Raw genomic sequence first — 21,783 nt, forward strand, 5'->3', positions numbered from 1 at the left:
AGCGCATTTAATTGGTTGCAAAATCACAACATAGCCTAGTAGTCTATCAATGGAAAAATAAGTCATTTAAATTAAACACTATGCTGCAAAAAAGTAAAATATATAGATTTGTTTATTAAATGTTATACTGTATTTATCTTTAACCAGGTTATACTGAGGAAGCATACAAATATTATAGAACAAAAGGGCATCTCTTTTAATTCTGTGTAATGTATATAGTATAATATCGAATGATGTATTGTATTTTGAATCTAATAATCAATATTCGATTTCACATGTCAAAATCAGGTTAAGAAACCCTCAAACTCAAGCAGCTTGAAGCATTTATGCTCATGTCAACAGAGAAAGATATTCTACTCTCATTGGAAAGTTATATGGTGATTGATAAAATGGCTGAAAAAAGTAACTCGCTAAACAAACTTTTGATCACCCAGCATTAGGGTGTTTTGTTTTAGCAATCGAAGATTGATGATTATTGCTTCTTTGGTTCTTTTGGAGACAGTTTTTTTTTTCCCTTCAGTAAACAATGACTTGAATTGTAGATATTTAAATGTAATATTTCTAGGCCTTCCTTCTGAATTTTGATTAAAAAAAAAAAAAAAAACTTTTTCATGTAGATTTGCTGTGGATATAGCATGCTTCTATTTGCTTCTTTAGTTCTTTAAAACAAGGCTTTTATGTGAAAATATGTTGTTGCATAGTTTTTGGTTTCTGGACAATCTTTGTATTTCATTTATTTATTAGCTCACTTGTTCCTATTGTTGATAATTGGTGATACAATCATTGTTTGATAAAAATATTTTTAAAATGTGTGCATTAATTTGCGGAAGTACAGGTTTAGTCTAATATGGGCTGGGCTGATCAAAATACTGTATGTGCATTAATATGTCTTTGCGGAAGTACAGGTTTAGTCCAATTTGGGCTGGGCTGATCAGAGTCCAGGGCTGTTTTTTAGCCCCAGCCCACTCCTGTACACACCTATCCCTAATGTTACATTATGTGCCAGTGGGTATGTATGTATTGTACGCATGTACAGTATGTTGAGTAAATATTGGGATTCGGGACATTCTTGAAATCGTTCATTTCGAGATTACACCTGCTACTTTCACCTGTACAGCGGGTGTCATTAGAGATCTGAAGTAAATGAAGCATTGAGTAATAAACCTCTATTAGAAGCTAAATCACAGAGGTTCAGGGGTGGACCAGTTCTAACAAAAGCCTAACGGGAGGGATAATCTACACATTACTTTTCTCATCCATCATCACTCATGAAAAGTCCCCAATGGTACTTTTAACACCTGAGAATGCCGGGTCGCGAACGATCCCAAAAATTACAATGACATATCATTTTCGAATAACCACATAAGTCATTCAACTTACCCATCGATAACTGCACCCGACTAGCAAGGTTATTTTATAACTAGCGCTCTTGTGTCATAAACTCGGATACATCGACTACGTTTCAGGCGCCATGTTGCATAGCTTCGGCCACTGTTTGTGTTTCAGTGCCCTGATTGGATAACCTCTTCTTCTTCGGCTCCCATTTCTTCATGAAGTATTTCCATGCGGTTGGCAGCTAACTTGAAAGAGCATTACTGCCATCTTCTGTTCCAGTTATTTCCAACGTTGGAATCCTAGCTCCATTATTGATCGTAAACAGATATTATTCACACATAATTTTATTCACACTGGTTTGAAATCAATAACCTTTTGGTTGGTCACTTGGTCGATGAAAATGGTTTTCTTCTGCGATATGAACAATTTATCTGGCGTCATTGTCCCTGTTAATGAATACGATATTGTTATAAATAGACAATGAACTACATTTGACCAACACATTACAGATATTCAGAAAAGGTCCCAAAAAAAGACTCCACGTCATCCGTAAACTCCGCGCTCTTCCTGTTGCACCCCGCCTGTCACTACTGTTTAATAGCATTCTCCTACCCGCCCTTCTGTATTGTTCCCCCTGCTTTTATAATAGCTATGCTGTTCACCACCAACAGGAACAATTGAACAGATAAAAAAAAAACACCACATCTAAGATCTGTAACCACCCCACACGCATTATTTATATTGTAAGGCCCTGAAATGGCAGTTAGTTGATTTCAATATTTTCTAATTAGAGAAAAGACATTGCTGTAAGAATAGGGTGACTATATTTTGATTTCCAAAAAAGAGGACACTACGCCCGGCTTTGAGATATTTGAATGAATGAATGAATGAAATATTTATTGTCATCATCATCGGTATCATTGACAACCAATGACAATTACAAAATGTGATATGATTTGCCCGAAGGAAGAAAGAACCGAAGAAAGAGACAAGGGCAGACGGGAGAAGCATATGCTTATCATTTTCCTGTCCCCCATACAGCTATAGACGCACAATCAGACATGGTACAGTTGCATACATCACATTACATAAATTCTGTCCAGTGGCCACAAACTTGTACAATAACACAATCAACAATCTGGGTTTGAACAATAACTCAGCGTCCAGTCAAGCAGCTCCATTGCGGTTGTTGATCACACAGCAGTCTCGTGCACAAGCAGATTAGTGGTCTGAGTTTCAGGGTGTACAAAGTTATGGCTTTGTCATTGTTCGTGACATTGTAGCATCTATTTGTTGTGGGAACATTTTGTTATGGCTATGTGTGTGGCAAAAGTGTTATGTGTTATCACAGCTGGTGTGCAAGTAGCGTCTCAAAATGCTTTTCTTATAAGTCTCTTTAAAGGGTACATTCCTAAGGTGTACATGGTGGCAACATTGCCGCACACAAAGATCACTGTAACAGTTTCATCAGACATGAATGTATGAGGAAAAAAATCAAACAACATGTTGTACATATTTTATCTCAAGATTAATGTCTCCACAACAAAAGACATGCTTATTATTCGTTTTAAACAGTATCTTTTCCACATACTCAATTTGATTTCATTTGAAATTTACTCGAAGTTCACTCAAAGGTGCCTATATCACTTTAATATATTTAAAGTGTGCCTCCTCCGTCTGGATAAAAAAATCAGTTTTATTAGAAAAAAATATATATTACTGCCATATAGTATAGAACAATTGAAATTCTCAGAGGTTACTCAACAGGCTTTATTCCTCCTAAAAAAAAAAAAAAAAATCAAACAATAAAAACGCAACAAAAATAATAATAATAAATAAAATTAGATAATATACTGCCGACGCATGGAAATATAGTCCAGTCAATACACAGTTACACACACACACGTGCGCACGCACCCCCCCCACACACACACGCACGCACACACACACACACACACACACACACACACGCACGCACGCACGCACGCACACACACACACACACACACACACACAAAACACGCGGTCGTGAAAAGGGAGACAAAAAAAAGGGTCCATGACAGCAGGTTGGGATGAATACAAAACAAAACAAAACAAGGGAAAACTGCGGTGAGAGGCAGCAAAAGCATGGCGAAAACAAATAAGGCACTCAAATACCTGCACAAGATAGAGGATTCTAAAAACGAGGGCGGCAGACGAACGTAAAAACCAAAGCAAGGATGCAACGAGCAACGAAGGGATCGAAAATATAAACTGGCAAATAGCAGCAAGTCAATATCTCGGCAGGCCGCCTAGGATCGGTTTAAAGACACTACTGATGGGCTGGAATTGGATGCAGGTACGACGTCGGGAGCTCATCCCAAAGCTCTGTGACAAAACAATCTGACCAGCAGCAGAATGTGACAAAATCATGCCAATCGTCATTCTAGCTTTGCTGCTATAATGCACAGCTATTCTCCCAGCACCACCCAACTGCGCGTGTAAAACATGGCGCCCTCCGTAGGTCAAAACATGTACTAAATATGATGCTTTTAAATCAATGGCAATGTTTTATGTTTCTAATAACATATTTTAGTAAAAGAGAATAATTGTGGTTTATTAGAGCACAAACGTTTTTAAGTCCGTGGTTCCCTTTAATGAGTAATTACTAAATCATGCAGCTTCCAACTCTCAAATGACTCTCTGAATCTCAAATAAGACAGTTTAAATTTAATTTTAAATTCTAAATTTCTGTAATTGTTGCTATTGCTTACACGCATGTGTACATTTGTTTTAATCAACGATAATATTTTATATAACTATTAATGTTCATGGAATGCATGCACCGCCACATACACTCAACCCTGTTACCATAACCTTTTAGGCATGGTAAAAGAAGAATTGTGACAAAGGATGTCATCAGTTTTCTACAAGAATGACTAAAGCAAATTTATATCCTTTTAGCTTTCATATTTTTGTATCATGCGAGCCTTGATTTAATGCCCCTACCTCATACAACCCTGTTATACATGTTCTCAGAATAAGAGCTTTTTCACATATTTACCTAAATAAATCTGTCAACTTGGACAACAATAACAGTTAGCTAAACAGTTAGCTTCTACTCCACTAGAAAGCAAATATTAGTAGGTACTGTTTGCAACCCTGTTAATGGCAACCCTATTACTATGACCATACCATGTATTGAAAACGCCAAATAAATCATGTAACTTTTTATCATTGTTCTGTAAGACATGAAGCCTGTGGTTGTATATTACTTATTAAGGAGGAATATGCGGTAGAAAAAGTAAAGGTTCATTATTCAAGAACTTTGAAGCTGAAAAGTCCTCCAATTCTGGAACGACTAATTTACATATATAAGATATTATCTCTCTTTGGATGTAGTGCCCACAGTGACAGCCAGCCTGTTGTTGTCAACACAGCTGCATTTCCAATAAACTGATAATCTTTCATTCTGTGCAAGCTTCCCGGCAGCAGTACTTGGACAACAGGTCATTGATATCTAGTACAGAATCCGTGTGTCTCTCTCTCTCTGAGTCTGCATTTATATAGATTAATAATTTCCAAGAGGGGAATTAACTTTTTTGCAGGACTGCACTACATACAGTACATTGTTACCTCATTTGGCAAACATATTAGACACAATTCCTGTGTTGATTAAAATTGAGTTTTAACATATTTTACGATGAAGATTTATTGTGACTCTCTCAAGCGTGGGAGTGGGTTATTCAAACAGAGCGATGAAGAAAAAGGAGTTTGCCCTTTAGATCAACATTATTTGCACATACATGCTGCCCTGTGGGTTTATTTGAGTTTAAAGGCCACTTTAGGACTCCTGGCTTCACTTTGATCAGCGCCATGATGAAGAGAACTGTGCTGTATATCAGCATCTTTGGGCTGCTTCTGGCTTTTGGTACCACACAACCCAAGGTAGGATGATTGATGAGACAAACGAATGCAAGGCCACAACACATTCTTGTGATGTTTCAGTGCTTGACTTCAGGATCGTGGGTACTCGGGATAACTGTATGTATTTAACATTGATGTATATCAGAAGCAGTTGATAGGAATCTGTGCCAAATGTAACATACAGTATATATAAATATATATATATATATATATATATATATATATATATATATATATATATATATATATATATATATATATATATAAATATGGCGGATAACATTCGGGTGACTTGAAGTTCCGCTCTGAGACCCCCCATTTGTCCAAATTTCGAAATTGTCCGATATGCACGTGTGATATATCATTGGAAATCTTAAAATCACAAATTTTCTGGGGGAAGAAAAATTATGAACAGGAGGGCATTTCTTAAAAAAAAAAAAAAAAAAATGTTAAACAGCAAAACCCTATCTGGAAGTGAGAGCACGCGAGAGCAGAATTAAAGACGCCACGACTTTGACGAGATATTATTGCGTACTTACCTTGTTTCGATACAAAAAGTGTGATCCAAAAAAGCTGTGTCAAGACACAGCTGTGAATGGATTTTTGGGGATTTTATGGGTGAAACATGGTAATATAACAAGGGTCGGGATGCAGAAATCACAGACATCAAGGAGTGTTCGAGATGTTGTTTTTCATATATTTACCCTTTTAAATGTTGTTTTTCAGTTTTTCTTTGTTTGGATTGATTATTTATCATCTAACATATAGGAGAAAATGCGACAGTAACAAAAAAAAAAAATACAATTAAGCGATAGAGGTCGATAGCCATGACTTTTTTACAGACACCATTTTTTTTTCATTGTGACATCATTTGTTTAAAAGTTAAAAATATGCGAGTTAATCATTTTTTTCACGTCGTTTTTTTTTTTTTTTTTTTTAAAGAATTAATGATTAATTAATGACATTTTCAATAAGAAATATACTGACCTACCTTCTTTTTATGGCTGGGTTGAAACAAAAGCGGTTGCGCGACATCTGTAAACGGGGGTTTCCGGGGTAAAAGGTACACATTAAAAATAGTTCGGGGGCTTAATGCGCCATGAATCTGCTATGGCAGCATATCGACATATTGTTCTTTCAAACACAATAATTCTTTTGGCTTAATATACAGCAGTTTATTTTAAAGAGGGTTGCAAGAGCAGAAACTGGTTTTTCAGTCTTGTCTGTGTTTTCCGCCATATATATATATATATATATATATATACAGTATATATGAATGGCGGAAAACACTCAGGTGACTTGAATGTCCGCTCTGAGACCCCAGTTTAGCCAACTTTCAAGATTGTCCGATATGCATGTGCTACATCATTGGAAAGCTTAAAATATCAATTTCCTGGGGGAAGAAAATTTTTGAACAGTGGGGCATTCAAAAAAAAAATGTAAACAGCGAAACCCTAGCTGGAGGTGAGAGCATGAAAGAACCGAATTAAAGACGCCATGACTTTAACGAGATATTATCTTGTACGTACCTTTTCTTGATCCAATAACTCCATGTAGCATGTATCACTGAGTGTCAAGACACAGCTGTGAATGGCCATTGCTGGATTTTTTTGGGAAGTTCATGTGTGAAACATGGTAATATAACAAGGGTCCAGATTTTCTTTTTCATATATTTACCTTTTTTTTTTATTTAAGTTTTTTTTTTGTTTTTTTTTTATTTTCTTTGTTTGGTTTGATTATTTATCATCTAACATATCGGACAAAATGCGACAGTAACAATTAAAAAAATACAATTAAGCGATAGTTATGAGTTAGATAACCGTGACGTTTTTACAGACAGCATTTTTTTTCTTTGTGACGTAAATTGTTAAAAAGTTTAAAATATGCGAGTGAATAATTTTTTAAAGTTTTTTTTTTTAAACGAAATATTAGACATTAATTAATGATTCTAAGCTAAAAATGATAAAAATTTTGAATAATAGATATAATTTATTACCTTCGTTTTATGGCTGGGTTGAAACAAGCGGTTGCGTGATGTCTGTAAGAGGGGGTTTCCAGGGACAAAATGGACAAATTAAATGTCGTTCGCGGAGCTTAATGCGCCATGAATCTGCTATGGCAGCATATAGACATATTGTTCTATCAAACAAAACAGTTCTTTTGGCTTAAAATACAGCAGTTTCAGTTTCAGAGGAGTGCAAGAGCAGAAACTGCTTTTTCAGTCTTGTCTGTGTTTTCCACCAAATATATAATAATTATTAATTATTATAATTAAGTATATATTAAATGGTTAATTTGAAGTCAATTTGAAGGTTAAACATGTAAAGTGTGTTTCTGGTTGTAGAAGCATGCACTTTCACATCAACAGTAGCAAGACCTAATTGCCATAAATATGGCTATTGAACCATAATGAGTTTGACACCCCTGCGTTAGACCAGTGAGAATTTATGTCCACCTTGTTTTTTCATATGGATTTGCACTTTGCTCAGCTGATGACAGACCAATTTGTTCAGGCTGATTGGGAGATCTACAGCTTTCACATCAACTCCACAGTGACCAGCCGTTACGCTACCACCGTCATCAACAGTCGTGTGGCCAATCGTAAAGATGAGTCCCAAGAAATAGAATTCCACGTCCGAATTCCCAAGAATGCCTTCATCACCAAATTCAGAATGTAGGTGCAGTGATCAGCTATTATGTGCATATTAATATGTACAGTATGTTATGTGAGCGGCAGTTGTGAGCAGCAGTTCTGGGGGCGAAAAAGCTTTGTTAATGCCAGTGATCATGGGAGAATGGCCAAAATGGTTGGAGCTGATAGAGAGGAAACATTAACTCAAATAACTACTCGTTCAACAGTTATGCAGAAGAGCATATCTGAACACACAACAAGTCAAACCTTGAGGAAGATGAGCTACAGCAGCAGAAAATGACACCAGGTAACACCCCTTGAAAAAGTCTGGCCATCCTCATCTGATCTCTGGCATCATCAAGACATTTTCACCCAAAGAACTGCTGCTCACTTAATGTTATCTCTTTTTTCGACCATTCTCTGTGTAACCTAGAGACAGGTTGGGCTAAGTATCCAGGTACTGTAGATCAGCAGTTTCTGAAATACAGTACTCAGACCAGCCCGTCGATCACCAACAGCCATGCCACATTCAAAGTCACTTAAATCACCTTTAGATCACCTTAGGTCAATCTGAGGTCAACCGGCCCCCCATTTTGATTAGAAAATGGCTTAAAATGATGTCAACCGTTTATGCTTTGTTTGCTGTTTGTTGTGATGCTATCGTTTTATAGATATTGAGATATTAATTACGAGTGATGACGGCAATTACAGCCACTCCGTCGCGGCTGACGGAGGGTACCAATGCTTTCAATAACAGAGTGGTGTCCCAACAACTAGCACAAATGTAGCACAAACAAATGGCACCACTACGGGTGTATTTTGCAGTGAATGGGGGGCTGCGAGTCGCGTCGTCACTTGAAATTAATATGTCATTTACTGCAAAATGGACCTGAAGAGGTCCCATTTGTACTGTATGTGCTACGTTTGCGCTAGGTGATGTGTATGACACCCCTCTGTTATTGAGAGAGTTAGTACCCTCCGTCAGCCGCAGGAGTTGGAAAATCGGTTACGGAAAATTTGCGAATGACGTCATCACTCAAAATTAATATCTTAATATCTTTTAAATTAACGCAGCACAAACAAATTTTATCTACGGCACTAACTTGCATGAACGAATGGCACCATTTCGAGTCGGTTTTGCGATAGATGAAGGGCTGCGTGATGTCATCACTCGGAATTAATATCTCAATATCTGAAAAATGATAGCAGCACAAACGGAACTTTTGACATCACCAACCAGCACAGCAAAGCATAAACGACTGACACAATTTTTAGCCATTTTTAATCAAAAAGGGGGGGTGGTGTTCTGCCAGGCCAGCGTACTTTATCAGAATAGCATAGCCTTATGCCAGTCTGACAACTATGTCTATCGTGTGAGTTTACATGATCAAAGTAGCATTCTACGCATGCTACAACAATGTTCTATTACGTGGGTTTTGAAGACAATTTACGTCCTTTCCTTCACATTTGAAATTATTCACACAAGAAAACCGTCCTTTTTTTCATTCTTTTGTGTTTTTAATTTGGGCTTGCACAATTGATCAGAGAAGCATTCCTACGTATACTCCGACAATGTTCCAGTTACCGGAGTAGCATTCCTCTGTATGCTATGACAATGTTCTAATACCTGGAACATTTCTACATCATGTTACAGCTGAGGTATACCTGCTACAACGACAATTATCAAACAGTTTAAATGTAACGATGCAGTGAGTAATACTGTAAACGTGAATACCCAATGTAGGAACGCATAACGTGACCCACGACGAAAGGGGATAGCAGAATTTACAATTTGAAAATGTTTCAAAACCAGAGAAAATGCCTAGCTCCTTCTGGGTATTATTATAAGTAAATAAAAAAAACATGTACACTAGTACCTTGACATATGATCGCTTCGACACACGATCTTTTCGCCATCCAACGTAAAATTTGACTTGCCATTTGTTTCTACATCCGACGACATGCTTGAAATACGACGATATACAGTAAGACAGAGCCGCAGTTTTTTTGTTTTGCCGCAAGACGGATGCATGGCGGATTTACTTGTGAGAGAAATCAACACGGGTTCTCAGAATGTTAGTGCAGGTGGTGAAAAAAGGAATAAGGTGACGCTGACCATTGAAATGAAGATGGAAATCACCAAATATGAGCGTTGTGTGCGCATCCGTGAACTGACTTGACAATACGGCGGTCCTCCTCCGACTTCCATTCGCCAGTCTTTATAGGTTAAGGTGACAATTATTATTGTTGTAACATCGCCAAAGAAATCGTCAGCTTCGACAGGTTTTTAATTTTTTTTCAAAACTTGTGCAACACAACACGCCTACTGTCCGCAGCAGCTGACACCAACAACAGAACATTGAAAGAGAACGTAAAATCTCTGCCGCACCTATCTCTCTCTATGACACCAGCCACACGGTGCATTCAGGTACATCACGCAAAACACAACCTCCACATTAGAAACCAATTCATTATATTATTACTGGTAATATTATTATTTGGATTTTTACTTATAATTTATTTGTTTTGCTCTGTGTAATTGCTATTTGCAATAGTACATGCAGTATTTGTTAAGGATTTAGCGTAGGTTTCGGGCTGTGGAACGAGTTAATGGAATAATTTTGGAATATGTATATAATATAGTTATATATAATATATATATAATATTCTTATGGGAAAATCCTGCTCGACATACGACAATTTCAACTTACAAACAAGGTCCTTGAACGAATTAACTTTGTATGTAGAGGTACCACTGTATACAATAAAATGTAGCATGAAACCATCATTAAAATCATTATTTTTGCTTCCCTGTCATCGCCAGTGTGCCACCACGATGAATTAAAAACTAGTTGATGTACAAATTTGGGTATCCTGATGTGTTACAACACCGGTTTACCTCAGATTTGTAAATATCTTAAAAACGATAGCAGCACAAACAAAAGCTTTTACAGCACTAACAATCACAAATGTAGCACAAATGGTTGACATAATTTTTTATATAAATTTTCATATGGGGGGGCAACAGTGGGCGCATTACTTTTTCTTAAGTACAAATTTGCTGTACTAGGTATTGAGAAAAGGCCAGCGTGCTTCCGTGCCCACAAGTTTGTTCTTGTGACTGAAGTCACAGAGTCTGGGCTTGTGCTGTGCACTATAATATTAACGATACTGGGGACTTGAGTCGGTGGGCTGAATACGTCGAAGACCAACTCAACCAACATGCTTTCCCTCAAAGTGCCTATGACAGGATAAAAAAAAAAAAGGTCTTAAATAGCATTATTATGTGAATTACAATCATATTTTGAGACGATTCGACTATATACAACAATTTGGCAAAGCACAGATGACGAGAAATAGTCTTTTAATCTGCCATTTAGAAACATCTTTAATTATAGCGCTATGGCATCCCCAGCTGGAGGATGACATTGGCAGGGTCACGATTTCAGCTGATTTAGAATTCAGCTCATTGAGAGAGAAGATTCAAGACATCAATAAAATACGACAGAGAGGAGCAAAATGTCTCTCTACTCCAGTATTTTTACAGGATATTTTTTTTATCTAAGTATTTTGCCCAAATTGCTAAATAAATGTTATGGTCATGACAAATAACAGTCTTGTGCTAAATAGAATATGAAATATTAAAAATGCGTTTATTCAGTACGATAGGGCAAAATTACTGCATAATGCTCAAAACTGACAACTTATCCTCTCCCAAACAGTATTTTCTGCCACCGGAGGTTGTCCAACTTTTGTCATTTTCCTGCCCCGGCTTCGGAGAGCGTAAACAAACCAGGAGGCGTGACAGCTAGCCGACATGCTAACCCGAACCGAGCAGCGTTTCAAAGTCTTATTTCACCTCTTGAAGCGAAAAATCACACAAAACTACCCCGACTCCGACTCATGTCACATGGCGGCGGGGTTGTTGATTGTCTTCGCCGGTTGGCAACCCCCCTGGCGGCGAGCAAGTGACAGCTCGTCGTTCACCTGCTGCGGGCAGGAGAGCTCGTTTGCCGGGGAAGCAGCTGGAGAATGACCGCCGGACAAACCGGCCGACGTCAGAGAAGCGCGTAGCTGCCCGAGCCCAATCCGAAGACAGTGGTCTATTGCTGGTGTTCTGCCAAATTTTTCACCCTTATAATATTTTGCTCCCAATGCTGTTGTGGCTGTGAGAGGCTGTAAGACCTCTTTTACATTCAGTTACTCTCAATATTATCCACAGGTGCTAAATAAACAAGTATCATTGTAAGCATACATGTTCAACACGAATATGGCGTAAATTAATGCTTGTCGACACGGCGAAGACGTAAACAGTGAGAGAGCGGCGTGCAGTTGTTGTCTGCAGCTAACATGGCAGGATGTGTCTGAGGAGAACTTTTCTACATGTCCGTCCATGATCAAACGTTAATAAATATCCTTTTATTTAAAGAAAGTTTGTAGTGTTTACCTTGTAATCGCTGTATTCGCGGCCACTTTTAACACAAAGTCGCAATTTCTGATGAGGTGCAAAATTTTTACAGAACATCGGGCACACGAAGAGGGCAATAAGCCGAGTATAGCACTCTCTCGACAGGCAAGCAAAGAGGACCGAGGGGGGTGTGCGACAAGCCGCCGGTCGTCGGCCGAGTGGCTTTCTCGGTGGACAAGGAGCATTGTCAGCCGCAAAATGCAACACACCTCCATATTAAAACGTGCTATGATCCCAGTATTTGACATAATACACAACACAATGTTTACTCACTTCCTCGTAAGTCCAATGGTCCCAGAGTTCTCGGATTGTTTTGGCCATTCTCGGGGTGTTTTTTTTTAAACAAACCCTGCAGAACATTTGGCTGGCTTGATGCGAAAAATAAATGAATTAATCCGCAAAATCAGCTGAATCCGCACTCCATCTGCATGCTATAAAGCAATGGTGTATTGTGAGATGCTGACCAGAGTGACGTCACATTCGCATTCCTCCTTAAAATATGAAGTTATTTCATAGTGCGGGATTTAAAAAATTGAATAAATAAAATGATCGCTTACACGCACATCCAAGCGGTCCATTTCATACGGGAGCATAAAATACGGCGTGAAATATGAAATAAACATGCTTTTTCTCTGTCATAGGCACTTTAAGAGGGCATAGCCTGGGGAATCTGATTAAGGGTCTTTTATCTCGAGGTTGAGGTCACTAATGTTGTTATAAAGCTGGTGGCAGGGCTGAGATGAGATTCGCTCGGAATTCCAAAAGGCTCTGGGTGTTTTAGGGCTTTATCGGATCATGGCCAATTCCACTCAAAAGTTCCTAGTAGATTAGTCAAAGTCAGTTTGGAAAAATTAGACCTATATTCTTGTCGATCATTTGTTGTTGGGAGATACAGTATACAGTACAGTACAACTGAGATTTTTTTTTTTTACCCAACTTTTACTTCTGAAAAACTTAAATGTTCATAATGATAATAATGATAGTGATTAGGAAAAATAACTTTGATCTTTTCCTGATTTCCCCAGGTTCATGGAGGGCCAGGTGTACGATGGTGTCGTGAAGGCGAAAGAAGAAGCTAAAAAACAGTACACTGAGGCCGTATCCCGTGGAGAAAGCGCTGGCATCGTCAGGTATTTTCCAGGATTCTCAGAAATGATATATATTATATGTAGCGGTTCACTTTATCTGATTTCTATGAAGTCAGCGTGGTTTCAGTTCCAACTCGATGATAATTTGAGTGAGTAAATGTTGTTCTGATTGGTGACTAGTCAAGGTTGCATTCAAACTCCTCCACTAACCCGAACAGGCTTAATGATACAGAAAATACATAAATGTCTGCTTAAATATTTGTTTTTTGTACCTGTCGCAGTTCAGTCGGGAGGACTCTCGAGGAGTTCAAGACCTCAGTGACCGTAGCCGCTCACAAAAAGGTGACTTTTGAGCTCACGTACGAGGAACTACTCAAACGCACGCTGGGCAAGTATGAGCTGCAGATACACGCTCGCCCCATGCAGCCTGTCAAAGACTTCGGGGTACGTGTATACCGTGGCGTCGTATGCCTAATAAATCACTATCATTACACCCGTCTGATTTATTCCAATTCTCAGGTGGATGTGCATATAGACGAAAAAGCAGGAATCAGTTTCATCGATGTTAAAGGGGGTCTTAGCACCGGCGTCCTGGCAAATGCCGTCACCAAAACGCATGTAGACAAACAGGTAAAATATAAGGCAAAGAAATATAGTAATATTGCTTGCAACTACTGGCTATTACGATGCTTCCAAAGTAAACAGCCCAAATTTAAAGGGTTTTCCAAACTGCATGTCACTTGGTTTATTTTATTTTATTTTGTTTTCTTAATGTCACAAGCTACAGAATTCATGCCCCATGACCGGCTAGCAACCTGTTGAGAGTGTACCCTACCTCCTGGTTATAGTCAACTGGTAGGTTCCAGAATATCAAGGACCAGGAGTGCAAAAAATAAAGATATAAATACACAATTAATTATTTAATGTGTCATTATAATGCTTCTATTTCAATAGCTATTTATTTATTTCAATATTTATTTCGATATTTCCATTTTTATTGATTTATTTCAATTTATATATATTTATTTAAAATTTTGTTTATAGATTTCATTTCAACATTTATCTATTTTAATATTTATTCATTTATTTCAACATTTATTTATCTCATGCTTGCACTCCCGTTCCCCTTGTAACTGAATGAAATAGTTTTATCTATCATTGCCTCATCAAACTCAGTGGGCGGGACCAGGCAGGGTTTGAGTTGACAGAGCCAAGCGATTGCTCCTTCCTTCCCAACATGGCTGCCATTATGGAGGCTGGCCTGACTGCAGTAATAAACTAAACTGCTGTTTTGTAAGCCAAGTGCTCAGGGTCCAAATTTCCAGCGTCAATATGTTCTGGTAAGTCTAACATGTCCGTTATTAAATCCCGCGAGAGCTCACGCAGGACCTCGGCAATCGCTGCCATGTTGGAAAGGAAGGAGCAATAGACCCTACTCACGTGACGTCACAGCCACGCCCCCGCGCCATGTTGTCCGTATACTCGTCATGTTAATGCATTAGCGCTTCGTAAATTCCTCCCATTATGGCGTGTTTTTCTGCTCGTTAACATTAATAATCAAAATGGTGAAGTCGTGTGTGGCGGTCGGTTGCAAAAACAGAGAAGATAGACGGAGAGACTTAAGTTTTACCGTATTCCGAGAGACCCGAAAAGGAGACCGAGATTGACTGCTGCAATTCGACGAGAAAACTGGGCTCCAAACGACTACCACAGATTATGTAGTACTCATTTTATATCTGGTAAGATGCATTTAATATATATTTAGACGTTAGACGTTGTGAATGAACTACCTGAAAATATATAATTATAAGGGGATAATCAGACAGTTGTCATACAATTAATTTACAATTTCACTATTGAGGTCAAAAGCCAAAAAATAAATTCAACTAGGGACAATCTGGAGTAGTGCTATCGCACTTCAAATTTATTACATATTATATATGTATGTAGTGAGAGTGCTATCGCTAAACCATATAAACATTAAAAGCCCTAGCTCCATTGACAAATGACATGAAATACATTAGACTTGACAGTGGATGTTAGCAAGAACAAAAGATTTTGAATTGAAAATTTCGTAACTCACCTTCCGAGCACAAGATTCCTGCCGAATTTTCGTGTACGAGGACCTGTTTCACCCAACCAGCAACGTAGCATTTATAAGCCTCCAAGCTCTTAAAAGTTTTTCAAACTTTCGTGAGAATAGGCTGATTTTGTGTGGACAAGATAGTTGTAAATATCAGGATAGCAGATGTCAGGCGAAGCCAGCGGGTCGAAAAACGATTTAGGCATCAAATACGGATCTGGTGAATGGATAAACTGAAGCTTTTCCACGTAACGCCTTTTATGCAACGCATCCAATGAGTTTACAGCGTCAGATAACACCGGGGCTTCCATGAATTGCTCTATAACTTGCTCGACTAATTGAAAACAATGAGAATAGGTCTAAAAAATAGGTACAATATGGCGGCCGGAAACGGCGACACGCCCATTTTGTGACGTAGGTGAGTAGGGTCTATAGCTTGACGAATAAATAAATAAATGTTACAAATAAATGTTGAAATAATTAAATAAAAATGAAACAAATAAATATAGATTGAAATAAAAAAAAAGTGAAATATATAAATAATAAATTAAATATATATATATATGAATTGAAATAAATAAATATTGAAATAATTAAATATTGAACTAGAAGTGTTTTAATGACACGTTAAATAATTTATTCCATTTTGTGATTATTTATTTAATTTTTGCACTGATTGTAATTAGACTCCTTTGATACACCATACATAATAGAGCAGACTGCAAGAGATCAATTCGGTACTAATTAAACTATAATTCCCCACTGCAAAATACACGGTACAATAGTTGTAGAATAAAAAAAATCACACAGTAAAAAAATTAAAAGAAAATAACTACTATTTTCTAGTTGATGCCTGATGTTTTATTGCTCATATAAATGGAAATAGAATTTATGGTATAATAAATGAAAACCCAACTTGGAACTAACTATGAGTGTAGCTGTACAATACCTAACTAGGTAACAAATGAAGTAGGAATGAATACAATTTTGAAAAGAAGCTTTTTTTAACAAACCTATATAAATAGAAGAATGCAAAAACCAATGTAAGCCCTTTTTTCAACTACACTGCAAATCATTTATCAGACTGCAAGAGATCAATTCGGTACAAATTAAACTATAATTCTCCACTGCAAAATACACACAGTACAATAGTTGTAGAAGAAAAAATTCACACAGCAAAAAACATTAAAAGAAAATAACTACTCAGAGCTCCCGTGTGCCTTCACAAACTCAAACGCAAGCTGATGCAACTTTAATCGAAGCTCCTGCTGCTTCATCTTTGGAAGTGTGGTGATAAGCTCTTGAATTGCCAGAAGACAGTGGTTTATTTTGAGGGTTGGTGCATCGTTTCCGTGGAATTTGATGGCTTGGATAATCTCATTCTTCTGGTCTCCCACGGAGTCTCCCGCCTTTCGCTTTTTACCTGTATTAAAAAAAAAGTCCAACACAAACATCGGTTACGTCGATTAATATAAACTTTATACATACCACGCGGCCTTTGTGGTGTGACTGCCGGGGTTAGAGGAGGGGTCCTCCGCTAACTGTGGAAGGGGAGTAGCACAGAGCTCAACGGCTGGCGTTTCTGCGGTTTGAACCATGGCTGGTGTGCAGTCTGTCAGCGTGCTTCCCAAGGCAGGTGTTCCAGGAGGCCAGTCCATTGAGGGTGTAGTCGCAGGACGGATAGGCTCTATGCAAGGAGTGGAGTCCCCCATCAAACTCTGATGTTCGTCTTGGCTCATGTTAAAAAAAAAAATAAAAAAATAAAAATTAAATAGATATAGGTAAATTAAAAAAAAACAAAAAAAAAACATAGTAACAATGCTGCATTTGTCAGTGTCATATAGGGGTCATGGCATTCCTATGAGCAGATATGAAGTCTTTTGTTCCTTATTAATTGCTTCCATATCGCACAGAAACCTTAAATGCACATGCAATCGAAACTTTATGCACATACAAACGAACCGAAATTGGTAGAGGTCTTTCTCGATGCTACAAATTTATCAAGGAACAACATTAATATCGTGCATTTCCACGGCGGCCGGTGTTGTGCCGGAAAAAGAAAAAAAAAAAAAGACCAGCGCCGAATCAGCCGCTGCTCCACTAAATAATTGTAAACAAATAAGCATAGCAGTTTTCCCGTTTCGTCCGAGTTGTAGTAAGTTGTTGGCTTTAAGTATTGTAGCCCGTAATTTAGCGTTTGCTACCTTTTTTGCGTTAGCTTGCGTTAGCTGCGGCGTTAAGTACTTACCAGAAACATTGAGCACATCGCTTATTTCCCTCCAGGCAGCATCCTTCTCCTTCCAGTCTTTCTATGTTGGCAACGTCGTGTTGTAAAGGACTTTATGGTCACTCACAGCAATTATCAAAGCGCCTTCCATTTTCTGAGTAGTTCGAAATGTTTGGACTTGTGTTCACCGGATGTGGCGGCAGGTTTCCGGCTCCGGGGCAGCTAAAGTCACATGAATGAGAAAACGTATTCGATTGGCTGCTTCCCCCTCGACGCCGAACTTTGCCGCAGAAAAGTTCAACCAAACCATCTCCTTGCGGCGCGTTAAATTTGACGCGCGTCAGTCGATTTGGCGTCATCGCCACGCCCCGACACGTGACGCGTGACGCAAGGCAGCTTGACGCGCCTATCGGCGCGTTTACATTAATGGAAACCCGACGCGCCACAGGCAAATGACGCGGCCGGTGTGAATGTAGCTTTGGTCCTCAATACCAGCACCACTACGACCCATGTAATAATATACAATATGAAAGATGAATGAATGTTGCAAGCCAAAAATACTACTACTAATATAGACAAGTTTCCTGGGCGAAACATGGGCGGAGTCATCTTGGAAAATTGCTGCTTGGAACTTCTGTTTGAGAAAAAAACCTCATAAGTTGCAGTTGAAGTTAGCAGTGTGTTGTCGAAGTCAAAATCAAATCAAAGGAACCCACTGATTCTCCAAAAATAGATTGTATACATGGGTCTGGGATTTACTGTGCTGTGCGTGGCTGTGCGAACTCTTGGAAGCACCTAAAGAAATGGTTTGAAGGGGAATATTTTTATTACTGACCAGCTACAAAGCACCACTGTGGATGTACCCTGCCATACGGTTTTCATCGGAAACGAGTGGCAGACAATAATTCACGTATGTGGATCGCTGCTCTAAAATTAAAGTCCCCACCTAAAAGATTATACAGTGCTGGCCGAAGGTATTGGCACCAGGGCCGGAGTCGGGACTCATTTTCGGCCCTGGATTTTCATGCCTCAGACCGGCCCACTCATTTAAAATAATTTCATTATGCATTGCCTGGCACGGCCAGACTGTTCTCCCTGTGTTTTTCAAACACTGAGAGAAAAGTCTGGGAACCAGCCCATTAACGGCCTCTCGAGCAGGTACAAAATCAATCGACAAATCAGATTCATTTATTTGCGTGACGTGTTCTTAACGAGCAACGTCACTCTTGCGAGTCGAAAGTCGTCTCCACAACAACACAGATGGTGAACAGGAGAGCCGAGAATATGTTCCAATCCACGGTAAAATCAGTTTTAAATTACCATCGACACGAGTCATTGACAACAGTCTGTCTCGCGCTAGCCATGTTGAATAAACTCCGCTCTCCTCGTATGTTTACTTCCGCGCGCAAGTCCCTCGTCCTGCCCTCGCCGTTTTACTAACATCACGTCTGCCCGTCGCTGATTGGTCCACTCTGTTGTCTGTTTGCTGTGGCTTGCTCCGCCCTGGAAATTGTATCCGCTGAATGGTAGCCAGACTCAATAGCTGGAACAGCGGTGAGTCTGGTGTACCAGGCAACATTATGCATACACGTGTTAAGTTCAGTGTTCTCTAAAGCCGTGTACTGTAATTCTGTGTATTTCAATTCAGTGCAGGTAATGTTTGTTTAACAAGGTGGCTTTATTTTAAGTAGTGCAACACAACATCATTTTGAACAAATTTAAAAAATGATTTTAAAAAAACTATATTAAATGATACATTTAAAAAATACATTAATAAATAAGACCTTTTCTGCAACAGCAAATATTAACAAAATCAGTGCTTACAGATAAAACAAACATAGCAACATAACAATATGAAAATTAAAGAATAAGTATTGCACATTGTAACAACTTCTAATGATACTATTATCCATTTTCCATTTCCACTTTAAAAACGCCAAGTAATTGATTATATTCATTCTAATTTTCACTTACTGAACAACATGGCAATCCTACCTTCCAGCTCTGCACCTGTGGTGTGTTCATTATGGCTAATGCTTGCTGCTACATATCCCTTGTGAGGTGCTACAAGAAGCCAAAGTTTCCACAATTACATATTGTCGTATCACACGGTGCAAGTTGTTTTTATTCGCCATCTGGCCTTACTACTTTCGTTGTAATCCTCTGTAGTTTGAGGCAGTGAGGTCGTTGCATGAAAAAAAAGAAGCTATTTTTGCGCATTTTGCCGATTCTTTCACGAGTGCTTTTCTCTTTTTAATTCTTATTTTTTCAGCGCCACCCTTGCTCTTTTTATCCATCCGAGCACCGAGAGTTCAACTAATTTGGCTCAATACAGAATACAATTAGGGGGCGGAGCTGCATGCTGTATTTTTCGTTTGCACACATGAGGATGCGTCTGGAAAAAAAATAAATAAAAAAATAAAAAAATACATATATATATATATATATATATATATATATATATATATATATATATATATATATATATATATATATTTTTTTTTTTGTTTGTTTGTTTGTTTTGTTTTGTTTTGTTTTTTTCATTCCTTTTTTTTTTTTTTTTAAGACGGCCCATAGGGACAGTGGTAACAGAATGTAAGTTATACTCACTGACACTGTCATAAATAAATACCAAACAAAAATTTGTAACGGTGTAATTTTTTTTTTTTTTTTTTGATAAAACCCGGACTGGCCCATCTGGCCGGCCGCCCGGCCCATCGGGAATTGTCCAGAAGCTCCCGATTAGTCACTCCGGGCCTGATTGGCACCCCTGCAATATTGTCAGATCATGCTAAATTTCTCCCAGAAAATGATTGCAATTATAAATGCTTTAGTAGTAATATCTTCATTTATTTTGCTTGCAATGAAAAAACACAAAAGAGCATGAAAAAAAAATCATCATTTTACACAAAACTCCAAAAATGCTCCAAATCTATTTGCACCTTTTGGAAAAATCATCTGATGCTTCCCTAATTTCTGTAATTAACATTACCTGTTACTTACCTGTGGCGCATAACAGGTGGTGGCAATAACTAAATCACACTTACAGCCAGTTAAAATGGTTTAAAGTTAACTCAACCTGTGTCCTGTATCCTTGTGTGTACCACACAAGAAAAGAAAAAAAAGACCATAGAACTGTCTGAGGACTTGAGAAGCAACATTGTTAGGAAGCATGGGCGATCTCAAGGCTACAAGTCCATCTCCAAAGACCTGACTCTTCCTGTGTCTTCCGTGCGCAGTGTCATCAATAAGTGTAAAGCCCATGGCACTGTGGCTAACCTCCTTAGATGTGGACAGAAAAGAAAAATTGACGAGAGATTTCAACGAAAGATTGTGCCGATGGTGGATAAAGAACCTCGACTAACATCCAAACAAGTTCAAGCTGTCCTGCAGTCCGAGGGCACAACAGTGTCCACCCGTACTATCCTCCAGGAAGACCCCACTTCTGACCGAGAGACATTAAAAAACCTGGCTGGAGTTTGCTAAAACCTACCTGAGAAAGCCAAAAATATGTTTTGGAAGAATGTTCTCTGGTCAGATGAGACAAAATTAGTTTTTGGTTAAAGGCCTCAACATAGAGTTTACTGGGAAAGAAAAAAGAAAACAAAAAACGAGGCCTTTAAAGAAAAGAACACGGTCCCCACAGTCAAGCATGGCAGAGATTCCCTTCCCTGATGTTTTGGGGTTGTTATGCTGCCTCTGGCACTGGACTGCTTGACCTTGTGCATGGCATTATAAAGTCTGAAGACTACCAACAAATTTTGCAGCACAGTGTGAGAAAGCTGGGTCTCCCTCAGAGGTCATGGGTCTTCCAGCAGGACAATGACCCAAAACACACTTCAAAAAGCACTACAAAATGGTTTGAGAGAAAGCACTGGAGACTTCTAAAGTGGCCAGCAATGAGTTCAGACCTGAATCCCATAGAACACCTGTGGAGAGATCTGAAAATGGCCGTTTGGAAAAGGCACGCTTCAAATCTCAGAGACCTAGAGCAGTTGGCCAAAGAAGAATGGTCTAAAATTCCAGCAGAACATTGTAAAAAACT

At 38.6% G+C, this 21,783-nt stretch overlaps 2 protein-coding genes across 8 annotated transcripts in view; one reads left to right on the forward strand and one right to left on the reverse strand.

Annotated features, from left to right (window-relative positions):
- tmem94 (transmembrane protein 94) overlaps positions 1 to 1,516 on the reverse strand; it is a 115,895-nt gene extending 114,379 nt beyond the window's left edge. For all 3 annotated transcript variants that reach the window (XM_057825454.1, XM_057825452.1, XM_057825453.1), the window contains exon 1: positions 1,381 to 1,516. The gene's annotated coding sequence lies outside the window, so the exon portion shown is untranslated. The remainder of the gene's footprint in view (positions 1 to 1,380) is intronic.
- Positions 1,517 to 5,096: 3,580 nt separating this feature from the next.
- The window catches only part of LOC130909457 (inter-alpha-trypsin inhibitor heavy chain H3-like), a 56,979-nt gene continuing 40,292 nt past the window's right edge, over positions 5,097 to 21,783 (forward strand). For 2 of the 5 annotated variants that reach the window (XM_057825968.1, XM_057825972.1), the window contains exons 1-5: positions 5,169 to 5,261; positions 7,730 to 7,914; positions 13,366 to 13,470; positions 13,710 to 13,872; positions 13,948 to 14,058. In XM_057825968.1, coding sequence (XP_057681951.1) covers positions 5,190 to 5,261; positions 7,730 to 7,914; positions 13,366 to 13,470; positions 13,710 to 13,872; positions 13,948 to 14,058 — 636 coding nt within the window. In that variant the 5' untranslated portion in view covers positions 5,169 to 5,189. Of the gene's footprint in view, positions 5,262 to 7,729; positions 7,915 to 13,365; positions 13,471 to 13,709; positions 13,873 to 13,947; positions 14,059 to 21,783 lie in introns of all 5 variants that reach the window. The other 3 variants (XM_057825971.1, XM_057825973.1, XM_057825969.1) reach the window with 2 other exon arrangements.

Source organism: Corythoichthys intestinalis, chromosome 21 (assembly GCF_030265065.1).
Source record: "Corythoichthys intestinalis isolate RoL2023-P3 chromosome 21, ASM3026506v1, whole genome shotgun sequence".
NCBI lineage: Eukaryota > Metazoa > Chordata > Actinopteri > Syngnathiformes > Syngnathidae > Corythoichthys > Corythoichthys intestinalis.